This window comes from Canis aureus, chromosome 2 (assembly GCF_053574225.1).
Source record: "Canis aureus isolate CA01 chromosome 2, VMU_Caureus_v.1.0, whole genome shotgun sequence".
Classification (NCBI taxonomy): Eukaryota; Metazoa; Chordata; class Mammalia; order Carnivora; family Canidae; genus Canis; species Canis aureus.
In genome coordinates this window covers 75,205,603-75,228,312 of record NC_135612.1, presented here as the reverse complement: position 1 = coordinate 75,228,312, position 22,710 = coordinate 75,205,603, and the positions used below count along the sequence as shown (strand labels likewise).

Here is a 22,710-nt window from a genome sequence, read left to right as displayed (position 1 = left end):
AGAGAGAGAGAGGCAGAGACACAGGCAGAGGGAGAAGCAGGCTCCATGCAGGGAGCCTGTTGTGGGACTCGATCCCGGGTCTCCAGGATCACACCCCAGGCTGAAGGTGGAGCTAAACCGCTGGGCCACGGGGGCTGCCCTGTTTAGAATTTGAATATTGAATATATTCCGGGTTCATACACAGCCATCTTTTCTCTTATTTCCTCACATGGAAGGAAGCAAGGGAGCACCCTGGTCTCTTTATGAGGATGCTAATCCCATTCATAAGGACTTCAGTCTCATGACCTAATCATCTCCCAAAACCCACCTCCAAATATGATCTTATTGAGGATTAGGACTTCAACATTCAGTCTGTAGCAGTGACTCTTTGGCCTTTGGCTTGGCCAATAAAATAGTGATGCTCTTTACAGAGATAGAGTTTATGGGAAGGAAGAGAAGCTCTGGGAAGGGAGGTGGTGAGACTGAGTTAGTTTAAAAAATAACAAAATTGAGGAGCACCTGGGTGGCTCAGTGGGTTAAGCATCTAACTCTTGATTTCGGCTCAGGTCATGATCTCAGGTTAGTGGTGGTGGGGATCAAGCTCTGCATGGGGCTCTGGAGCCCACTTCTCTCCCTGACCCCCTCCCCCTGCTTGCACGTGCATTCTCTCTCTCTCTTTCTCTCTCTCTCTCTCTCTCTCTCAGAAAGATAAATCTTTAAAAATGACTAAATTGAGGCTGAGGTGCCTCTAGGCTATCCAGATAGAAATATTGAATGGTCTGCCCTGGTCTGGATCTCAGGAAGGAGGTTCAGTGGGAGACATAAAGGTGGGAATCATCAGGGTATGTGGAGTAGATGACATTTTTTTTGCAGGACTCAGAGGATGAGCGGAGAAACAGCAGCAAACTCTCCCGTGCCCACCTGTGACAAGCAACCCAAGCCTTCCAGGCCTCAGTTAGGTCACAACGATGGCAATACTAGTAGTCTGTAGCCGAGGCTAGGTTTGGAGATGAAGATGGAATGAGATAATACTTGCAATGTGCCTGGAGTGCAAAAGTAAGCTGCTCGCAGCAGCAAGAACATTAGAATGTGGTTGGGGACACCCCAGCCATTAGGTGAGACTGTCCGAAGAAAGCAAGTGGAATGAGGAGAGGGGATGCAGTTAGATTGGGGTGGGGGGGGGTGGGGGTGGGGAAAGCCATCAAAGAGCCTGGAAAGAAGTAACCAAAGAGATAAGAGGAGCAGCAGAAGGGTTTCAAGCAGGAAGGAGTGGTCACCATAAGGGTTTGAAGCCCGAAGGAGTAGTCACCGTTGAGAAATTCATCAGAAAGGACAAGGCACGGGCACCTGGGTGGCTCAGGGGTGGAGCATCTGCTTTTGGCTCAGGTCATGATCCTGGAACCTGGGATGAGTCCCCCATCAGGCTCCCCACAGGGAGCCTGCTTCTCCCTCTGCCTGTGGCTCTGCCTCTCTCTGTGTGTCTCTCATGAATAAATAAATAACATCTTTTAAAAATTAAATAAAAAAATTAAAAAACAAAAATGGACACAGCAGTTAGCGACTAAAACACCCCCTTTGGATTTTACAGCCAGAAGACATAGATGGCCTCAATGGGAGCAATTTCAAGGCAGAGCCAGTGCATCTATCAGGTCACAGTCGAGACATCAGGCCATGGAGCAGAAAAGCCAGGAAGAAAGCTGTGTGGGGAAGAAAGAGTTGTAGCTCGGGAGGCTTGAGGTTAAGGGAAAATTTTTTTTTTTTTTCCCCCAGATGGGAGAGACTTCATTCACTTGTTCACAATGCTATTGAGCTTCTGGTGTGAGTCAGACACTGCCAGGCACTGGGGCATGACAGTGAATCAGACAGATGCGGCCTAGAGGTGCCCAGGGAGTCCACGAGGGAAGGGAGACCCGGTCAGCAGGTGGGACAGGACGGGGCTGCAGATCCTGGGGACAGGTGGGCTCTGCACAGGAGGGTTCTGTCACCAGTGGAGCAGGAAGGCGTTAGGATGCATCAGATGCGGTTGTTGAAGGTCACCCATAGAGGGGGGACGGCAGGTGAGAGAGTTTGGGTCCGTGGGAGCAGCATCTTCTACGGATGAGGAGAGAGGCAAAGTGTGGGCGTGGCGGCTTGTAAAACGTGAATTAAATGAAGCAATATTTATGGCGATATCTGGAGCGTAACTGGCACCAATTACATGTTAATGGAATTTGAATTCACGTTCAGAACCTCTGGACTATGTCAGGGAGAGTCTTTAAAAACTTACGTAGTATCATAATTGAAAAGATCAGTTGTTGAAAACTGGTCTGGTCCAGTAGACTATGATAATGGATAGCCAATATTTTTTTCTCTCTGGATTGCTTTTGGGGAGGGTGGAATCGCCACTACTGAATTTGATTATCTTAAAAAAAACTCCTGGGCTACCTGGCTGGCTCAGTCTTAAAAAAAACTCCTGGGCTACCTGGCTGGCTCAGTCCATAGAGAAGGCAATTCTTGATCTCAGGGTTATGAGTTCGAGCCCCCGGGTGTAGAGCTTACTTAAAAAAAAAAAAATTCCTTGGGCAGCCTGGGCGGCTCAGCGGTTTAGTGCTGCCTTCAGCCCAGGATGTGATCCTGGAGACCTGGGATCGAGTCCCATGTCGGGCTCCCTGCATGGAGCCTGCTTCTCCCTCTGCCTGTGTCTCTGCCTCTCTCTCTCTCTCTCTCTCTCTCTTTCTCTCTGTCTCTCTGTGTGTGTGTGTCTGTCATGAATGAATAAATAAAATCTTTTAAAAAAATTCCTTGAAATACATGTTAATAGAATGAGATTTAAAGGTATCGGAGCAGGACTATATTGCTTTCTGTCCTTGCCTTTGCCGGCTCTGTGAGGCTTACAGAGGTTTAACAGGAGTTTACTGGTGGGATCTCTGTAACCTGTAGTGTGTGTGGCACTTATGGCATCCTCGGGTTTTATATAAGCACATTTTCGAGAAGGCTCTTTCTAGGCCAAGCACCTTGTTTGAACTATTATCTGTTCCTTTCTGTGTTTGAGTTCCAGGCTTTTAAGTTCTTCTGAAATAATAACTCTTCAAAAGTAGCTATTGCTGTGATTTCATTAAATTCTAATGCCTGTGTTTTCTCCCCCAGGGTTCTCCCTCAGAAGCACACCAAATAGATTGCTCGTTCTAAAATAGAAAACAGTGGCAACGTTTTGCTGAGTTTCCAGACGTTCCCCAGGATGGAACCAATAACATTCACGGCAAGGAAACATGCGTTCCCTAACGAGGTCTCGGTGGACTTCAGCCTGCAGCTGGTGGGCTCCCTGCCTGTGCATTCCCTGACCACGATGCCGATGCTGCCCTGGGTGGTGGCTGAGGTGCGAAGGCTCAGCGCGCAGGCCTCCAGAAAGGAGCCTGGGACCAGGCAAGTCCGGCTTTGTGTGTCGCCCTCTGGTCTGAGATGTGAACCTGAGCCAGGGAAAAGTCAACAGTGGGATCCACTGCTCTGTTCCAGCATCTTCGAGTGTAAGCCCCAGCATGTTCACAAACTGATTCACAACAGTCACGATCCAAGTTACTTTGCTTGTCTGATTAAGGACAATGCAGCCAGTCAGCAGAGTATCTGCTACGTGTTCAAAGCCGACGATCAAACAAAAGTAAGTGGAAGTGGGGATGAAAATGATTGAGGTGTAGCGGGATGGCTTTCATTGTGTGGGGGTCAGGACGCTGACTGTACGTATACTAGAATGAATGAATGAATGAGATAGTGCTGTGGTCATACATAGGTTATTTCATTGGGTTTTTGGTTATGGGGATAGTTTTTTTTTTATCGTTTGGAAGAACATTTGATAACAGATATTGGGAATTCTGAGTTCAACAATTCAACAGAGAAATCTGCCTCAACTTATAAATAAGAGCTGAACTGTTAGAGTTTGGATCATTTAAGGCAGGTATTTTATTTGTTTATTTGTTATTTTTTAAAGATTTTATTTATTTATTCATGAGAGACAGAGAGAGAGAGAGAGAGAGGCAGAGACACAGGCAGAGGGAGAAGCAGGCTCCATGCAGGGAGCCTGATGTGGGACTTGATCCCGGGACTCCAGCATCACTCCCTGGGCCGAAGGCAGGCGCTAAACTGCTGAGGCACCCAGGGATCCCCCACTGAGCCACCCAGGGATCTCCTAAGGCGTGTGTTCTAAAGCAGTGCTTCTCAAACAGAAATGTGCACACGAATTACCTGGAGATCTTGTTAAAATACAAATTTAGGTCCAGGAGGTCTGGGATGGACCCTAAGACTGCACTCCTAATAAGCTAGCTGGGTGATGCTGATGCTCCTCCTTTGCAGATTGCAATTCGAGTAGCAGAATCCTGGCTAGATCAGTGAGCTCCGCACCTTTGACCCTATTAAAAAATATATACTATTCAGGAGCTGTATATGAATACTATTAGCCAATTTCCCAAGGTATCATGGTCACTTAGGCAAAGACTGTTGATAAGAATAGTGGATACATGGGACACCTGGGTGGCTCAGTGGGTTACGTGTCTGCCTTCTGCTCAGGTCATGATCCCGGGGTCCTGGGATTGAGCCCACTTAGCTTTCTCTGCTCAGCAGGGAGTCTGCTTCTCCCTCTCCCTCTGCCCCTCCCCCTGCTGGTGCATGCTCTCTCTCTCTCTCTCTCTCTTTCAAATAAATCAATTTAAAAAACCTTTAAAAAAAAGAATAGTGAGTATGCATCCAAGTTTTGATGCTTTCAGGTTTTGTGTGTCCACTTTATATCAGATCTGATTAACTCATTGTTATAGCTCATGTGTGACTGAGAAAAATATCATAGGAGAAATGGTAAAAGTATCGTCAGCTCAATTATTTTCCTGTGTATTGGTGCTTGCTTTGTTGTTACCATGCTTTGGGGCTCTGTGCTGGACTCATTTAAAGTCACTTACCGTTTTGTGAGGCTCAGTTTCATTTTTTTTAATTCATTTTTTTTTATTTTTTAAAAAGATTTCATTTATTTATTCATGAGAGACACACAAAGAGAGAGAGAGGCAGAGACACAACACAGGCAGAGGGAGAAGCAGGGGCTCCATGCAGGGAGCCCGGTGCAGGACTCGATCCCAGGACTCCAGGATCATGCCCTGGGCCGAAGGCAGGTGCTAAACTGCCGAGCCACCCAGGCGTCCCCATTAGGCTCAGTTTAGATAAAATTGAAAATATAATCCCTGCGACCACTTTCTCAGCTGGGCCCTTAGGAACTGCACTTTGGTATAGCCTGTGGACAGCGAACAGGCAAGGGCCCACTGCTGACTAGCCCGTGAGCTGAGGACACCCACGCCGGGCCTGGCATCCATCCACGCACGCGAGGAGGCCAGTGTCAATCATGTGGTAAATATCAGTAAATAGCAATAGAAATGCTAATGTTTCTCTACCTGTACTCTTCTGCTTTTTGTTGGTTTTGCACACCCCCAGGGTGCAAGACCTCCACTTGGAAATTAATGTTCTTGGTGACTAAGTAGATTCTTAGAGAGTCACTTTTTAACAGAGGTTCTGACTCCTTCGTTCAGTGAGTGCTGCTCCGAGTGGCATGCAGGATGTCAGTACAGGCTAGAAGGAGGGCAGAAGCAACAAGAGGTACCTGCTACATGGTCCGTGTCCGGGTTGTGACTGGAAGACAGAGAATGGAGCCGAACACTAGGAGGGTTTTCTTCAGTAAAGGCTTATTTTGAGCTTACAGCCACTGTTAGACCCACAGAATTGGATAGCTCCTCATTCATAAATCATTCAATGTTACTGTCCACGAATCTCCAACAGACAGAACAGCATCCCAGTACAGGGGTTCTGAGGGACCAAATTCCAGACCAGTCTGCCACTTATAAACTGGGTGGCCTCAGGTAACACTGAGCCTGTTGTCTCCTCTGTAAAAAGGGGGTAATTAGCGTGTCTGTCTCATATGTCACCAGGGGGACCGAATGAGCTAGAACAGCACCTTGGTAAGCACTTAAGGCCTCAAAAAGTTTTCATTAAACAAAGTTTTATTGCAGGGTGCCTGGGTGGCTCATTGGTTGAGCGTCTGCCTTTGACTCAGGTTGTGATCCTGGGGTTCCGGGATCGAGTCCGCATCTCCCCATAGGGAGCCTGCTTCTCCCTCTGCCTGTGTCTCTGCCTCTCTCTCTCTCTCTCTCTCTCTCTCTCTCCATGTCTCTTATGAATAAATAAATAAAATCTTTAAAAAAAAAGTTTTATTGGAAGCAGAGTACATGCTAATTTCACTTCAACTCTTAGGTAACAGGAAAAAGAAGTCCAAGAGGAGTGTCTTCAGCTCCCAAGATCCTGGTCATCCTTAAGCAACATTTTTATAAACTAGATACTTTAAAACCTACATAAATAAACTTAATGGTTCTTATTATTTGGGCAAATTCCAGAATGTAAATGAAAGGACTGAACAGCTTGTACTCCAGCCCAGCTCTATATAAGGACTGAATTTCCTTGGGGAGAGTCTTTGCATGGAAGAGTTGTCCAGCACTTTACACTTTTGACTCTTTCCCAAAAATTTTATGGCCTTCAGAGAACAGGCTTCTGGCCGGTCATTCAGATACCTGACAGGAAGAAGAGATTTATAACTAAATTCTGTAACTGGAGCTTCCAGTCTTGCTGAAAGTAGACAACCGGCCTTACTCTGTGTTCTGGAAAACCATGGTAGAAATATGAATTAGGTCCTGAGTTATTTTTGGCTTGCATACACAGATTTCCAAACACAAATTGCGGGTACTCAGAGTAATACATCACTGTCATCCTGCTCCTTTTATAAAAGAGTTATTTGTAGCGGAGGTGCCTCAATCAGTGATTCGGTTTTGTTGGAAACTGAATGGTAAACCAAATTGGCCCTGATTCTCTATCTGGCGTGATGGCTTTTATGTTCTTGGGACATCTCTGGCACTGTATCTGCTGATGGAGCATGTTCACCTATGTCATCCTTTCTCGTGGTTATTTGTAACATTTGCTCGGTGAAATCATTCTCTAGATTAAGGCCTCTCCTAAATAGATGAGGTCACTTTTGGTTGCGCTTGCCAGAGGAGATATATGCATTTACTGCCAGGGTTATAAGCACAAAACTACTATTTGAGCGGAAACCCTTTGATAGCATATAAATTAACTTGCTGAAGAATGTCCAGGGAGAAGAGGCATAAAAAAGGAATAATTTTTAGAACACAAATGAGATTGTGTTTCTCATTGTATGTTCCATAGAATATGTTCAAGGTGTTCCACAGAGAAAGATTTCCACAATCAAAATGCATTAGGTCAGGGGCGCCAGGGTGCTTAGTGGGTTAAGTGTCTGCCTTCGGCTCAGGTCATGATCCCAGGGGCCTGAGATTGAGAGTCTGCTTCTCCCTCTACCCTTTCCTCCTGCTTGTGAGCTCTCTCTCTCTCAAAAATAAATAAATAAATAAATAAATAAATAAATAAATAAATAAATAAATAAAAATAAATAAAATAAAATCTTTAAAAAATGCATTAGGGTAGCATCTTGTCCAACTTTTTGATACAAGAACCCCTTTTCAGTCTTAAAAATTGAGTATCCCAAAGAGCATTAAGGTGGGTTATATGTATTAATAATTACTGTATTAGAAATTGAAACAGAAATTATGAAGGTACTAATTTCTTAATTTGTTAAAAAACAAAAGTGATAAGCCCCTTATGTGTTAGCATAAAGAATATTTTTGTGAAAAATAACTATGTTTTCCAAAAATACTCAATGATAAGAGTGACATAATTTTATTTTTTTCTCCCCAGTCTTTTATTACCTGGATTAATAGACAACTACTGGATTCTCTGCTGTTTCTCCGTTCATTCTGTTGTGATACGTTGTTTTAGTTGAGTATAAGAAGGAAAACTTGTCCTCACACAGATATGTGGTAGGAAAATGGAGAAACATTTTATAGCCTTTTTTAGAAAATTGTGGATATTTTTTCAATACTATACCAAAACTTGACAAGTGGTGGTTTCCTAAAGATTTGTTGCAGTATGAAATCTGAAACCATATCAAAGCACCTTTGCACTTTGTTATATTGAAACCCATTGGTCTGCCGAGCATTTTGAAGACTCTTTTAAGCACATGTGATTGTGTAACATCACGCATTGATTATGTGGAAGATATTGGTTCACTGCGTTATATGACCACACTCTGAGAAACACGGTTTTAGGGAAGCTATCTTTTCTATTTCACTCTTGAGTTGTACATTAGTCTATGACATCCCCAAATGTATTGGGCCATAGATTACATTTTTTCTCATAACATCCAAGAACACCCCTCAGAACACATGTGAATGCAGTGGGATAAGTTCCGGGTTGGAGTGTCATTTTGAATATGGGTCCATGGTAGGAGATGAAGACATGCATTCTGGAAAGCAGGGGGTTGCATGAGTGACCCTGACCAGGCCTCTCCCTATCACGACACAAAGAGATCAGGAGTTCCGCTTAGACTCAGCTCTTGAAAAATAGCCCAGGGAAATTATCTCAAAATTCTTTCCTCTAGTTCTTCAGCTTTGTCTCTTCTACGAAAATCTGTACTCAGAATAACATCAGATTTGCCACTCACTTGAGTTTTACTTGAGAGTATTCATAAGACTATTTTTATTTTGGGACGCCTGGGGGGGGGGGGTTCAGTGGTTGAGCATCTGCCTTTGGATCAGGTCAGGATGCCAGAGTCCCGGGATCGAGTCCCTGCTTCTCCCTCTGCCTGTGTCTCTGCCTCTCTCTGTGTGGCTCTCATGAATAAATAAATACATTAAAAAATACTTTTTATTTCTATCCTCTTCTTTATTTATGGAGTGGAAAAAAATCCTCTGCTTCCTTGAAAGGGACTTTCCAACTCAAGGGACCCTGAGTTGTGGGTCATGTAAGCACTGGGGCTTCTGACACTGTTGCAGTTGTGTGTCAATAGGAAGAAAGAATGAATTTTGAAAGGGGAGTGGTGGGTATTATTGAGATGGTGATAAATGGAGAAGCGTTGGTTGGTGTGCAGGGGAAGGAAGGAGACTGGGTGCAGGACCCAGGGTAAGTCAGAGATTGGGTACACCAGGGTAGTTTTGCTACGTCCCCATTGTTTTTTAAACCAATCTTCCTTTTCTTCTTGAAATATGTCCTGACTTTTCAAACACTGTTCTTGACTCTTTTCAGATTCTGATCTTCTGGATGCTGTATCCAGTCTGGGCACAGCGTGGGTGTTTCATAATGGTGGTGGGGACAGATGTCATTAATGTGGGAGTGCTCATGGGCTTCCCCTTCTCCATCAGAGACTCTTGTATTTGCTAGGATCTTGCTAGCCTTATTCCTCACTCTTCCGAAGAGGAAGCCTTATTTCTTACCAGGAGAGAGGCTCAGTTGATCTCCATAATAAACTGCTTAAAATCTCCAGGATGAGGAGGGGGAATGTGGGAAAGGAGCCCGGGGTCAGGGCTAGAATTAACTGCATGAACTTATAGTAGAAGTAGACTTCTGGAAGGAAGAGGACTCTGTGTAAAGTGTTGCTGAGGAGGACGTCTTTGAGAGGCTGTCAATGTCCTTTGAGGGAATGGGTTTCCTTTTCAATTATTTTTGGCGTCTACACTGGGTTTCTTGAATGTGACACGTACCTGAAAATGAACCTGATGGGCTCCCTTCCCACTAATTTTAAGGGTACAGTAAGAGCAATAAGTATTTTCTTTGAAAACTGCCAGTGAGGAACCAGTGTGTGTATTCTTCTATGCTGCCCTGAGGATGGTGGCTTTCTCAGGAACTCTTGGGTTTCAGAGCTCCCTCACCTGGTCTCTTGGGAGTAGGCTTCCTTACATATTCAGTGAGGAGGTGGTCTTACTTTGTTTTCCTGTGATCATCAGGTCTAAGACTTCAAATCCCTATCTAAAAAAGCCAGAGTTTGCTTTGGCTGTTTTATGATATAATTTAATTTTTTTTTGGAGTTTGATTTTTGATTGTAGCTTTGCTTTGGTTGCGTTTTATCCATTACTGACTTGTCTTAATAATTCCCCACCTGGGACGCCTGGGTGGCTCAGTGGTCGATGGTGTGATCCCGGGGTCCTGGGATCGAGTCCCATGTCGGGTTCCCTGTGTGGAGCCTGCTTCTCCCTCTGCCTGTGTCCCTCCCTCTCTCTGTGTCTCTCATGAATACATAAATAAAATCTAAAAAAAGAAAAAAAATCCCTGTCTGCTTGGGGTTTTGCATTAGTCTCTGAAAATCTATACCACTTATTTCAGGATTTTCGGTAGAGACTGGCTCCCATTGCGTCTCTAGCTTGGCTCTTGTATTTGCCGGCTCATTACTTTCTTTCTTTGCTAGAGTGAAAATGGAAATTATAACACTGAGCTGCAGCGTTTTGTTCCTGAGGGTGATGATTCTGAAGAATATAGGATTACTGTTCAGATGTTCTTATCTGTTGCCCTTCTGCATTTGATTGTCACAGTTTCTAAATTTCAGACCTTAGTGTCTTTTTGCTACTCAGGGGGGATGGTTCTGGGAAGGTTTTATTGTGCATATTTTGGAGGACATTTTATGTGTTCACCTCCTGCTGGGTATCTTTGATCCTATTCTGGTTTATTATGTAAGGTTTCATGTGGGGTCCCACTCCGTGGCTATGACTCAGTGCATGGCTGCCTGGAACACTGTATCCGTGTCAGCTCATCAACACTTGACCGTCTGTCACGCTAGACAGGAGTCGGTTGCTGGGTGCAAAGGTTGGCAGGGATTCTTTTTCATCTATAAAAAGAATGTCCCGGACTGCGTGAACTCCGAAGTATTTGTTGGAGGGTTTGGGTTCATGACACGGGATTGATTACATAATTTATTTTCGACTTTGAAAAATGAGTCTAAGGGCCTCAGAAGCAACCGCCTTGTGATAGATGCTTAATTTTTAAAAAGTCTTTGTTTTTCAGGACAGATCACTTGAATAGAGCTTTGCATTCTTTCACTACGTGCTATGAGTTTGGAATTATTTTTTAATATAAGTCTGTTCCTAAGAATAGAGTTTACAAGTATCTTAAACCTAAAGTTGACTTGAATCATAAAAGCATTTATTTATAGCCCAGACCTTTACTGTCCAGTGTAGTAATCAGTAGCCCGATGTGACTATTGAGCACTTGCAATGTGGCTAGTCTAAATTGAGATGTGGTGTAAGTGTCAAAACACAGTGGATTTCAAAGACTTCATTTAAAAAAAAAAAAAAAAGCTTAAAGGATCTCAATAATTTCTATATTGATTACATGTTGAAATGATAATATTTGGGATATATTGGGTTAAATAAAATATAACACTAGAATTCATTTCACCTGTTCATTTTACTTTCTCTGATATGCCTACTAGAAAATTTACGATTATATATGTAGCTTGTACCCTTTCTACTCGTCAGCACTGGACTAGGCTAGCTTACGTAGGAAGTATTTCCGAAAATAATCTGAATACTTATCACAGAGTGACTCCAGGCTTCCCTCTTTTCTTTGCTGCCTTCTATTTGTTAGTGATAGAATTTTGCTCAATGTTCTTCTGAAAAGATCACATTCAAAACTACATCCTATTTTTAACTCTAGATTTGTATTGTGATGGACAAGAGTGCTGTGAGCCGCTAGTTTGGGATATACTGAAAGAGATAAATCTCTTCTTTCTACCTTTTCTCTCTCTCTTTGTTTTAAAGATTTTTTAAATTAATTTGAGAGAGAGAGTGCACAAGCAGAGGGGAGGGGCAGATGGAGAGGGAGAAGCAGACTCCCTACTCACTAATCAGGGAGCTCGATCCCAGGACCCTGAGCTCATGACCTGAGCCAAAGTCAGACACCTAACCAACTGAGCCACCCAGATGCCCCCTCTTTTTTTTTTTTTTTTTTTTTAATACATTTCCTCCCTTTGGATCCTTAGGCATCTGCTCCACTAATTGTTACCTGTGAGTTTGAGCCAACAACCACAGCGGGCCAAGTGCCGAGCTGGCCTGGCTCTGAGAACTTGAGAAGAAGCCGGATGGCAGCTGGGGCTTTGGGGAGGAGCTGATGCAGGACTCCAGAGAAGAGGTGGCCTTGAGTGGTGTGATCACTGATGTTGGACTCTGTGTCTGACTGAGTACTTCAAATGAGACTTGATGACAGCTGGTCCTGCAGAAACACTTTCTTAGTTGCTTTAGTTCTGGGCAGTGTGTCAGAAGCTATGATTTCTTGCGGTCGAGTGATGTAGGTATTTGAAATGTTGCAGATTCAACATTAATTCGTGCATTGGAACGTTACCAGTATGTCATGTACTTGGCTGGGTGCTCCGGTACAAAATCAAATAAGATAAGATTGCCCCCTCAAGAGGTATAATGATGTTTTTATGTTCTGAAGGCTGCGCTGCCAGGAGTTAGCAACATCTGTAAGTTATAGAAGAGAAATTTGGGAGAATAAGAGGAGATCTAGTGTAAGCGCCTACAGTTATTTGAAAAGCTGCCATGTAGGTGCAAAAAGAAATGGACACACTGTGAATTGCTCTGGAAGGCAAAGTAGGAACTGTAGAAATTTGTGGAGATAGATCTTTGGCCCTTCCAAGCAGTGACAGGCAACTAATTATTAAAGGGGCTGTGTTGAACAATGGATGTGGATGGATTTTGTCCCAAGGAGATTTCACTTGGCAAGTCATCTTCCTCGTGTTTCTACCCTTCCCACTTATGAGGAATGTATCACCTGACAATGTTCCCCTTTTGTTTCGGACAACTGACTTGCTCCTAAGTCTATTTTATGTTGAAGCAAAGTTGTTTCCTGTAATGTCTTGCTGTTTGTCGAGAACTCTATCTTCTGGAAGGACCCCGAGTAAATTTATTTTCCGTGGGACATTTGAACGAGTATTAAAGACCCACTAGGAGTTTTCCAGGCCAAGGAGCTGGGTGCAGATTGAATGGAAATTCTAGGTTGAGGAACAAGAGCGTGCCAAGCCATAGTAGGACAAGGGAGTGTGGATTCTGGGAGGAGAGGCTGGGGACAGACGTTATGAGGCTTTGTATGTCTTACTAAAAGGGTTTGGTATTCGTTTTTTTTAGGGTTTGGTATTCTTAATAGAGAATAGAATAGAGTAGAGGCATTCACCAGGGAAAGTGAAGTAACGGGACCTGATTTTAGATTTTGTGGAATGAGTGGAGGAATGAGAGACAGATGAGGCCGACCAGTTAGGAGGCTATTATTGGAGCAGTGAGTGTGAAAGCTCAAGAAGTTTCTTGATCCAGAGTGTCTGGCTGGCTCAGTTGGTGGAGCATGCAACTCTTGATCTCAGGGTTGTGAGTTCAAGCCCCACACTGGGTACAGAGATTACACAGATAGATGGATAGATAGGTAGATAATGTCTTGATCCCAAGGTACGATGTGAAATAGCTTGTTCTCATGGAACCAAGTCGATGTCTTTGGTCACTTTCCCCTCTAGATTAAATTAATAGTTTAATTTTACAGTTGGTTGGTCTCTAATAGAAGAGAAAACCAGTCATATTCTAATGATAAAGAAAAATAACATAGAAGTAAAATTCCTGATCTGGTTCTGCTTGGTCTTCTGAAAATATTTATCTTGGCATCTCCCGTCTCAAAAACAAAGCCTCCGCTGACCCCATATCCCATTCCGAGCCCCCTCCAGGTCCTGGCCCAATTTTCTGCTTTATTTTTTAAGAGTTGTCTTGGTGGCTACTTTTACTTTTACTCACCCATTTTCTCCTCAGCTTACCAGTCGGCCTTCTGTTCTGATCTTTGCCCTAAAAAGGCTCGTATCATGTCACCAGCCACCTCCAGCTTGTGAGATCTGGTGATCCCTTCTCTGCTTCTCTCATCCAATTTCTCAGTAGCTTTTGGCATAGTTGGCAAGACAGTGTTTCTTCTATCTTGAAACACTCTCCTCTCTTGGCTTTTGGAGAACCATTTCCTCCTGTTTTCTCTTTTGCTTCAGTAGTGGTTTCCACTTTTCCCCTTTGTTTCTTCTTCCTCTTCTCAATTCTGAGTTTTATGTCCCCCAAGACCCAGTCTTCTACATTTCTCTTCTCGACACTCTTTCCAGGTAAACTCACCCAGTCTTGTAGTGTTAAATACCACCTGTTTGATGGTGACTCTCCAAAATTAATCTATTTCTTCAAACTTGCCAATGAGTTCCAGACTTGTCTGTCCAGCTGGCAACTTGACTTGTCTACTCAGCTGTTATGTAGACAGCTCAAACTCAACCTGGTTCAAAAAGAACCCTGGAATTTACTCCCCACCAACCTTGTTGCCTCCCCAGTCTTTGGCAGCTCTGAAGTGGTAATGACAGTTGCCCCAGTGGAAATCTAGTCCTTGTCTTGATCTCTCTCTTCACATTTTCATTCAAATCATTCAGGACCCAGTCCAGATCTGCCCCTTTGATTCTGTTGCTAACCCTGAGCCAGAGGCTCTGTCCTCTCTCATCTAGACTGCTAAAGTACTTCCTAACTGCTCTCCCTGTTTCCATGCTTGTTTCTTCTCTCCACCAGCCAATCATCCAGAGAGAACCTGGAAGCATTTTTAGAAGACCTATAAATTCATGACACTGCCCTGCCTACAACCTTGCTTGTGACTTTCCCCTGTATATAAACTAAAATCCCAGATCCTTGCTGGGACCTGCCAGGTGGACCTTGTTCCACACACCTGGTTTCCAGTGCTGTCTGGCCCCCAGCCACAGTGGTGTTTATGTTCCTAAGACATCACAGCCTCATTCTCCACATGGGGACTTTGCATTTGTTGTTGTCTCTGCCTGGAAGACTCTGCTACTTCCCCAGACCATTATGGAGTTGCTTTAAACCTTATCCTTTGGCCACCCTATTCAAACCAAACCCCATACCAATTTCAATGACTTCATCTGGTTTTACCGTCTTCATAATATTTCCTAGCATCTGAAATGACCTTGTTTGTTGTTATATTTCCTTGTTTACCATGTTCACACCTGCCTAAACTCCAAGAGAACAGGACCCTTGCCTTTCCTGTTCATTGCCAGACCTGGGCATCCAGGACAGTGCCTGGCACATAATGGGTACTTCATGAATGGATGAATGAATGAATGTTACCTTCTGGTGACCATTCTTGAAGATGTGCTTCTTTTTTCTGTTTTTCGTTTTTGTTTTGTTTTTAAGATTTTATTTATTTATTTATTTATTTGACAGAGAGAGAGAGAGAGAGAGCACAAGCAGGGGGAGTGGAGGCAGAGGAAGAAGGAGAAGCAGGCTCCCCACAGAGCAAGGAGCCCAATGTGGAGCTTGATCCCAGGATCCTGGGATCCTGACCTGAGCTGAGGGTAGATGCCCAACTGACTGAGCTTTCTAGGCGTCCCTCTCTTTTCTGTTTTTGATTTTTTAACCCAATCTCATCTGGAAAGCCCACGTGCAGCCATTTTCATTTATATTCCTGCTTTGCCTTTCCTTCCTCATCAGGACAGATTTCTCTCATTCAGTCAGGGTTTTGTTCTTAGATAAAACATCCCTCTCTCCCCATCCCTCCTGAGTTTCTTTCCTCTTGGGTTTTGTTCATAAGATGATATTCATTGGCTCTCAGCTCTTTGAAATCTGTACACTTCTCTTCCTTGCTTTTTATGAACTCAGAATTTTCTTGGCATTTATTGGTGAGTATTGGGGGAAAGATTTCATGAATATTGAGCAGTCTACTATTGTGAGAAACTCTTTTTTGTATGTGAGTTAAATCCTTTAAGCAGTGGCTTAAGCATTTTTTTTTGCATCAGTCTTTTATTTTACAAAATAAATAGTTTTCTGATTATAGAGACATTAATATGTTGAATGTAAAAAAAATAGTATACAAGTGTTAAAATTTGAAGTTCCCTCTTAATCCCACCTCCTAGAGAGAAACCACTATTAATATATTGGTGTTTATTCTTAGAGATATTATACTTTTATTATATAAATAAATGTTTCTATATGGAATCAATTTATATATTTATTCCTACCATTTCTTTTTAAACTCTGGGCTCTCTGTCTGTCTACATATATAGAATAGAAATAAACACACACATAGATATGGCTATAAATATAGGTATATCTTAGACACTTTTCATGGTAGTAGGGGTACATCTTTTGGGTGATTACAGAGTTGTATGCAGCAGGGAGAAAGGAAGGGCTGGTTTCATAACTGAGACAGAACTGCTCTTGGGTGACTAGCATCATCTTTGTTTAGTTTTGATGAGCCATTTTCATTATGAAAAGAGAACATGGCCAGGATGGGCTGCAAGTGACTCAGAGCTGTCTAATCTGCTTAGCATAAGAAACAAACAAGATTTTGGAGGAACAAAAGCAAAAAATAAGCAATGGGGACCACATCAGACTAAAAAGCTTCTGCATAGGGCAGGGGGTGGGAGAAAAAATCAAAGGCTTCTGCACAGCTTCTGCATAACCAAATGAAAGCCTATGGAGGGGGAGAAGATATTTGCAAATCACATATCTGATATGAGGTAAATATCTAGAGTATATAATGAACTCTTACAATGCAAGAGCAAAAAGCCAGTTTGATTTAAAAATGGGCAGAGGAACTAAATAGACATTTTTCCAGAGAAGTCATACAAATGGCCAATATGTACATGAGAAGGTACTCAGCATCACTAATTATCAGGGAAAGACAAATCAAAGCCATGATATGACCTCATACCTGACAGAATGGCTATTGTGGAAAAGAAAAAAACAAACAAACACAAGAGGTAGTAAGTGTTGGCAAGAATGTGGAGAAAAGGGAACCCTTGTGCCCTGTTAGTGGGAATGTAATTTGGTGCAGCCACTGTGGACAACAGCATGGGGGCTCGCTACCAAATTAAAAATAGAATTACCATATGATCCAGCTCTTCTGTTTCTGGGTGTAGATATAAAGGAAATAAAAACAAGATGTCAAGGAGATATCTGCACTCCTGTGATCACTGCAATATTATTCACAATAGCCAAGGCATGGAAACAACCTAGGTCTGCATTGGTGGATAAATGTATAAAGAAGTGGTGGGATCTATAGACAATGGAATACTATGCAGCCATGAGAAAGAAGGAAATTCTGCTCTTTGTGACAACATGAATGGAACTTGAGCACAGGATGCTAAGTGAAATACATCAGACAGAGAAAGACAAATACTGTATGATCTTACTTATATATAGAATCTAAAAAAGCTGAGATTATAGAAACAGAGTAGAATGGTAGTTACCAGGGGCTGGAGGTGGAGGAAATGAGATGTTGGTCAAAGAGTGTAAACTTCCAGTTATCTTATTTATTTATTTATTGTTGAGGGTTGGGGGGTAGGAGCTGGGATGGAGGGTGGAGGGGCAGAGGGACAAGGAGAGAGAGAATTTTAAGCTGGCTCCATGCCCAGCACAGAGCCCGATACAGGACTCGCTCACGACCCTAAGATTATGACCTGAGCTGAAATCAAAAGTCATGTTTAACCGACTGAGCCACCCAGGGGCCCCTAAACTTCCAGCTATAAGGTAAATAAGTTCTTGGGATCTAATGTATAGCTTGGTGATTATAGTTAGTAATGCCCTATTATATACTTGAAAGTTTCCAACAGAGTAGAACCTAAATGTTCTCACCCCCAGCAAGAAATGGCAGTTATCTGATGAGCTGGAGGGTGTTAGCTAATGGGATGTTATGCTCAGCTGTGGTGGTAATCATTCTGTGATACATACTTGTATCAAATCAATACCTCGTACACCTTAAACTCACACAGTGTTAAATGCCAATTATATCTCAATAATGGTGGCAAAAATATACACAAGAACAATGAAAAAATAAAATGAAATACACTAATAAAAGACAAGAACCACAAAGAGTTTAGAGAAAGTCAGGCCTTGACATTGAATATGGGAAGCTGAGGCCAAAGTGAAATTCCTAGTCTCATTGGTAGAATTGGGGGAATGGCCAAGGTCTTCTAAGAACAGGAGGTCAGACACTAGTTTTTAGTTAGCTGCAGTGGTGTGTAGTGTGGCTGTAAGATATCTCACTCCTCTCTCACCATGACCTCTGCTCGTCGATACTCTCAAATAGCTCTCATAGCCCACTACATGGAAGAGGTTGTGTCAGTACCATTTGGGGAAATCAAAGAAAAAGGGGCATTTAGTCTGTCTGCACATGGTGAGCAGGGAAACAACGGGTATTAAGAGTGGTAGGAAGCAGGGGCTCATTTGGTTAAGCAGCTGACTCTTGATTTCAGCTCAGGTCAGGATCTCAGGGTCCTGGGATGGAGCTCCCTGTCAGGCTCCCTGCTCATCAGGGAGTCTTCTTGAGGATTCTTTCTCTCCCTCTCCCTCTGCCCCCCCCCCCCCTCCAGTGCTCATTTGCTCACAAACAAACAAATAATAATAGGAGGCCAGGACAGGAAAGAGAGCCGGTAGTTGCTAGGGTCTGGGAATTGGAACAGGGGAATAGGAGAAGCCACGGACTCTCAAGAATCCCTGGAGAGTTTGGAATAGATGCTGGCCTTCTTTTTCCCCAGGAGAAGAGATTTTGATTTCTTCTTTAAACGTTTGATAAAATTCTCCTGGGAAGCCATCTGGCCCTGGACTCTTGTGTCTTGGGAGGTTTTTGATGACTGCTTCAATTTCCTCCCTGGTTATTGGCCTGTTCAGGTTTTCTATTTCTTCCTGTTCCAGTTTTGGTAGTTTGTGGCTTTCCAGGAATGCGTCCATTTCTTCTAGATTGCCTAATTTATTGGCGTATAGCTGTTCATAATATGTTTTTAAAATCGTTTGTATTTCCTTGGTGTTGGTAGTGATCTCTCCTTTCTCATTCATGATTTTATTAATTTGAGTCTTCTCTCTCTTCTTTTTAATAAGGCTGGCTAATGGTTTATCTATCTTATTAATTCTTTCAAAGAACCAACTCCTGGTTCTGTTGATCTGTTCCACAGTTCTTCTGGTCTCGATTTCGTTGAGTTCTGCTCGAATCTTTATTATCTCCCTTCTTCTCTTGGGTGTAGGATCTATTTGCTGTTTTTTCTCTAGCTCCTTTATGTGTAAGGTTAGCTTTTGTATTTGAGTTCTTTCCATTCCCCAGGAGAAGAGATTTTGATCCAATTTTTTAATCTCTCAAATGACAGAATGACCCCTGCTGCTTCTCAGGTCTATATATGGATGTACCATAATTTAGCCAGCCCTTATTAACAGTAATTTAGATTTTCCCTATTTTTCTCTCTTCATTACAGTTTTTTCCTGGAACAGAAATCCTACGTAGCTTTGTATCTGTTTCTAAGCATAAATAGTTAATTTATAGAGATTAACAGACACGATGCTGCCTCCCTCAAAGAAAAATGGACTAAAAATATTTTGATGATCCCCTTAGCTGCAGGCATGGCTGGGAGCCCATAGTTGCCCTGTGCTACTTCCATGATGTTGAATTTCAAACCAGAGATTACATTTTAATTATGATGGCAGAAAAAAAAAATAATTATGATGGCAGGCCTTGATGAAATTCAGAGCTTTGAAAAACAACTGGAGACAAGTTGTACATGTAAGTGAATAAATGTCACATCCGTGCGATTTCCATCCTCAAAGCTTGATTTATAACACTTGGACTTCTAAAATCTGTTTTTGCCTGTCTCCTTTTACGATTCTATGGATTTTCTCAGAACTGTTTATTATAAATGAGGTCACTACCACTGATTTTTACAATGAAGAGAAGATAAAACTGTATATACCATTTGTGCTTTATGAAGCAAATAAAATCACACTAAATAAGATTTTATATTTTTATTTCTTCATTTTCATGTCTTAAATAGTGACTAAGCCAATGTCATCATGGAGTGCTTCTGGCATTTTCTTTGTAAGGCTAGCCTACAATTTTTTTTTAAAGATTTTCTTTGTTTATTCATGAGAGACACAGAAAGAAAAGCAGATACATAGGCAGAGGGAGAAGCAGGCTGCCTGCTGCTGATGTGGGACTTGATCCCTGGACCTGATGTGGGACTTGATCCCAGGACCCCGTGATCATGCCCTGAGCCGGAAGCAGATGCTTAAACACTGAGCCACCCAGGTGTGCTCTAGCCTAAAATTGTCGATCAGTATCCAAAACCCATATATACAAAGGTACATCTTATCAACTAATTATAAAGGATGCTTTTATTTTTATAAGTATGTAACATATGCTATCTTGATATTTCTTTTTTTTTAAGATTTTATTTATTTATTCATGACAGACACAGAGAGAGTGAGAGGCAGAGACACAGGCAGAGGGAGAAGCAGGCTCCATGCAGGGAGCCTGACATGGGACTCCATCCTGGGTCTCCAGGATCACATCCTGGGCCGAAGGCGGCCCTAAACCGCTGGGCCACCGGGGCTGCCCAATATTTATTACATTCTCGTATATATAACTTTTTTAAAAATGTTAATTAGTATAGTTCAACATAATTGTTGAATAACTCTTCCTTTAAGGTTTTAGTTGATATTTTGCTTGTAACAAAATACCAAAACAAGGAGAAAAGATGTGAACGAAAATGATTCCTATCTGGAGGCTTGAAGACTTATCCCCCACCATACACATACCTTTTCTTAAGTGAGAAATGTGCATCTTGGAAATAAAAAGGTTCAAAAGGAGAAATAAACCAAAGAATTTTAAGGTCATAGATTTTAATTTGACCAGACAATTTCTGTGCAGCTAACTATACTGGGAAAAGAACATCTACTCCTATTTAAGATTCAAAATGTGATCACTAGTTAAAAAAAATGCATGTGCATATTTCTCAAAATAAATACTCTAATGTAAATTCAGAATCTGCTGTATCATCTGTTTCATAGCTTAGATATGTGAACTTCCCCTTCTTTGACTCTATCAGGCTGAGTGATTACGTTAAATTGTCTATAGCGGCTCTTAAAAGTTAACAAATTACTTTCATCACAAGCAGAATGTTCTTATTTAGCGTCACTACAGCTGGTGAGGATTGTTTTCATTCAGTAACATTAACTGAACATATACTATGTGCCAGACACTGTGCTAGGCCTAAGGGGTACAAAACCCAACAAATTGCCCATGCCCTCGAAGAACTCAAGAGTCCAGGGCGGTGAAGGCCATGCAGAGGTTTGGAGGACAGTCACAGACAGATGCTTCAATATAACCTGGTAAGAGGTAGTGGGGATCATTTATACTCAGGGCACTAGATGTGCTGTCCTCCACCTGGGGATTTCAGGAAGCTAACTTGGGGAAGATGATGTGTAAGCTGAATCTTTAAAGAGGAATGAGGACCAGGTGAAGATACAAGGCATAGAGCCCTGGAAAGTAGGAGGTGGGGGTGGCCAAAAAGAGGAAGGAGAATGAGTGAGTAGGTTTCGGACCTTAGTGGCTGTCTGAAATGGGGAACAGGAAGAAAAGGGGGCAATTCTGGGGGAAGGGAGCTGGTGACTTACATTTGGGGTGTGTAGGGTATTGGAACTGTTTGAGGGACATCCCATGGGCTGAAGCTCAGATGAGTGGTCAGGGCTGGAGATACATTAATGGAGCCTATGCATGATAGTCAGAACTATGAGAGTGGTTGACAACAGCCAAGAAGAAAGAAATACCTGAGAACATGACTATATATTTCAGAAGTTGAGCAGGGGGAGGGGAGTTCAAAGGGGAATATAGAGAGAGGAGGAGACCCATGAGACAGCAGTGTCCCGAGAGCCAACACGATGTGGATTTTCAAGAATGAGGACAAGGACAGCAATGTCAAGGGCAGTAATGAAGTTTGTATAGATAATAGCTGCCAGCTGCTCCCTAGGCGTGGCCCCGTGGGAGGTCCCTGCATAGCCACCTTTGCTTCAGTGGAGTAGTAAGGGCCGAATGCCAGTTATCACTGAAGAGTGGATGGACATCAAAGACACTGAGATGCTGTTGTGATTTCTAACACGATCCAGAATAAAAAAAGTACGTGTACACACGTATAGATACACACACACAGATAGATAACATTTTCATTCTGATTGACCTACTTTTTCTGCCTTCTCCTATTTTTATCTCTACTCAAGGCCATTTTGGTTTTGGTTTTGATACCATGCCTACCTTTTGACTATAAAAATAATAACTAATTTGCATCGTTCTGTAATTTACAGAATTTTTGCTTTCATAAACATCATTGTCTTCCATTTGCTCACCCACCCTTTGAGATGATATTAAAACTAAAATTTTCAGGGGCGCCTGGGTGACACAATCAGTTAAGTGTTCAACTCTTGGTTTCAGCTCAGGTCATGATCTCAGGGTCATGAGATGGCGGCCTGCGTCAGGCTTTGCAGTGAGCACAAAGGAGTCTGCTTAAGACTCTCTCCCTCTCCCTCTGCCACTACCCCTGTGTGCACATATTCTCTCAAATAAATAAATAAATAAATAAATAAATAAATAAATCTTTTTAAAAGACCTAATTTACAGTTATTTAGAATGGAGGCTCAGACACATGGGGTCCTAGAAGCCTTCTAATTCAACCTCCTTTTTGGTAATTAGGAAAGTGAGGTTCAGAGAGTGTCTTATGTCAAATGTCACCACCCTTTGCAGGGTCCTAGCACTAGAAGCCAATCCTAATTTTCATGGCGTGATTCTAATTACAGAGTGGGGACATCGGTGAGGTTCAGGCAACTGTGTTAGAACTCAGTACAGAAGGAACTTTGGCCCATGGCCAGCTAAGATCCTGTATATTTAAACCATCCTCACTCACCCATATGCTATTTGGCAGTGGGCAATAAAACCAAACCACAGACCCTCCAGCCTCTTCTGTGTTAATTACCTAAGCCTCCTTCACTCTGTTGCCACTCATGTCCCCTACTG

The 22,710-nt window shown here is 42.6% G+C and overlaps 1 protein-coding gene across 4 annotated transcripts in view; it reads left to right on the top strand.

Annotated features, from left to right (window-relative positions):
• TBC1D1 (TBC1 domain family member 1) overlaps positions 1-22,710 on the top strand; it is a 237,843-nt gene that overhangs the window by 6,755 nt on the left and 208,378 nt on the right. For all 4 annotated transcript variants that reach the window (XM_077879631.1, XM_077879625.1, XM_077879637.1 and 1 more), the window contains exon 2: positions 3,106-3,613. In XM_077879631.1, coding sequence (XP_077735757.1) covers positions 3,197-3,613 — 417 coding nt within the window. In that variant the 5' untranslated portion in view covers positions 3,106-3,196. The remainder of the gene's footprint in view (positions 1-3,105; positions 3,614-22,710) is intronic.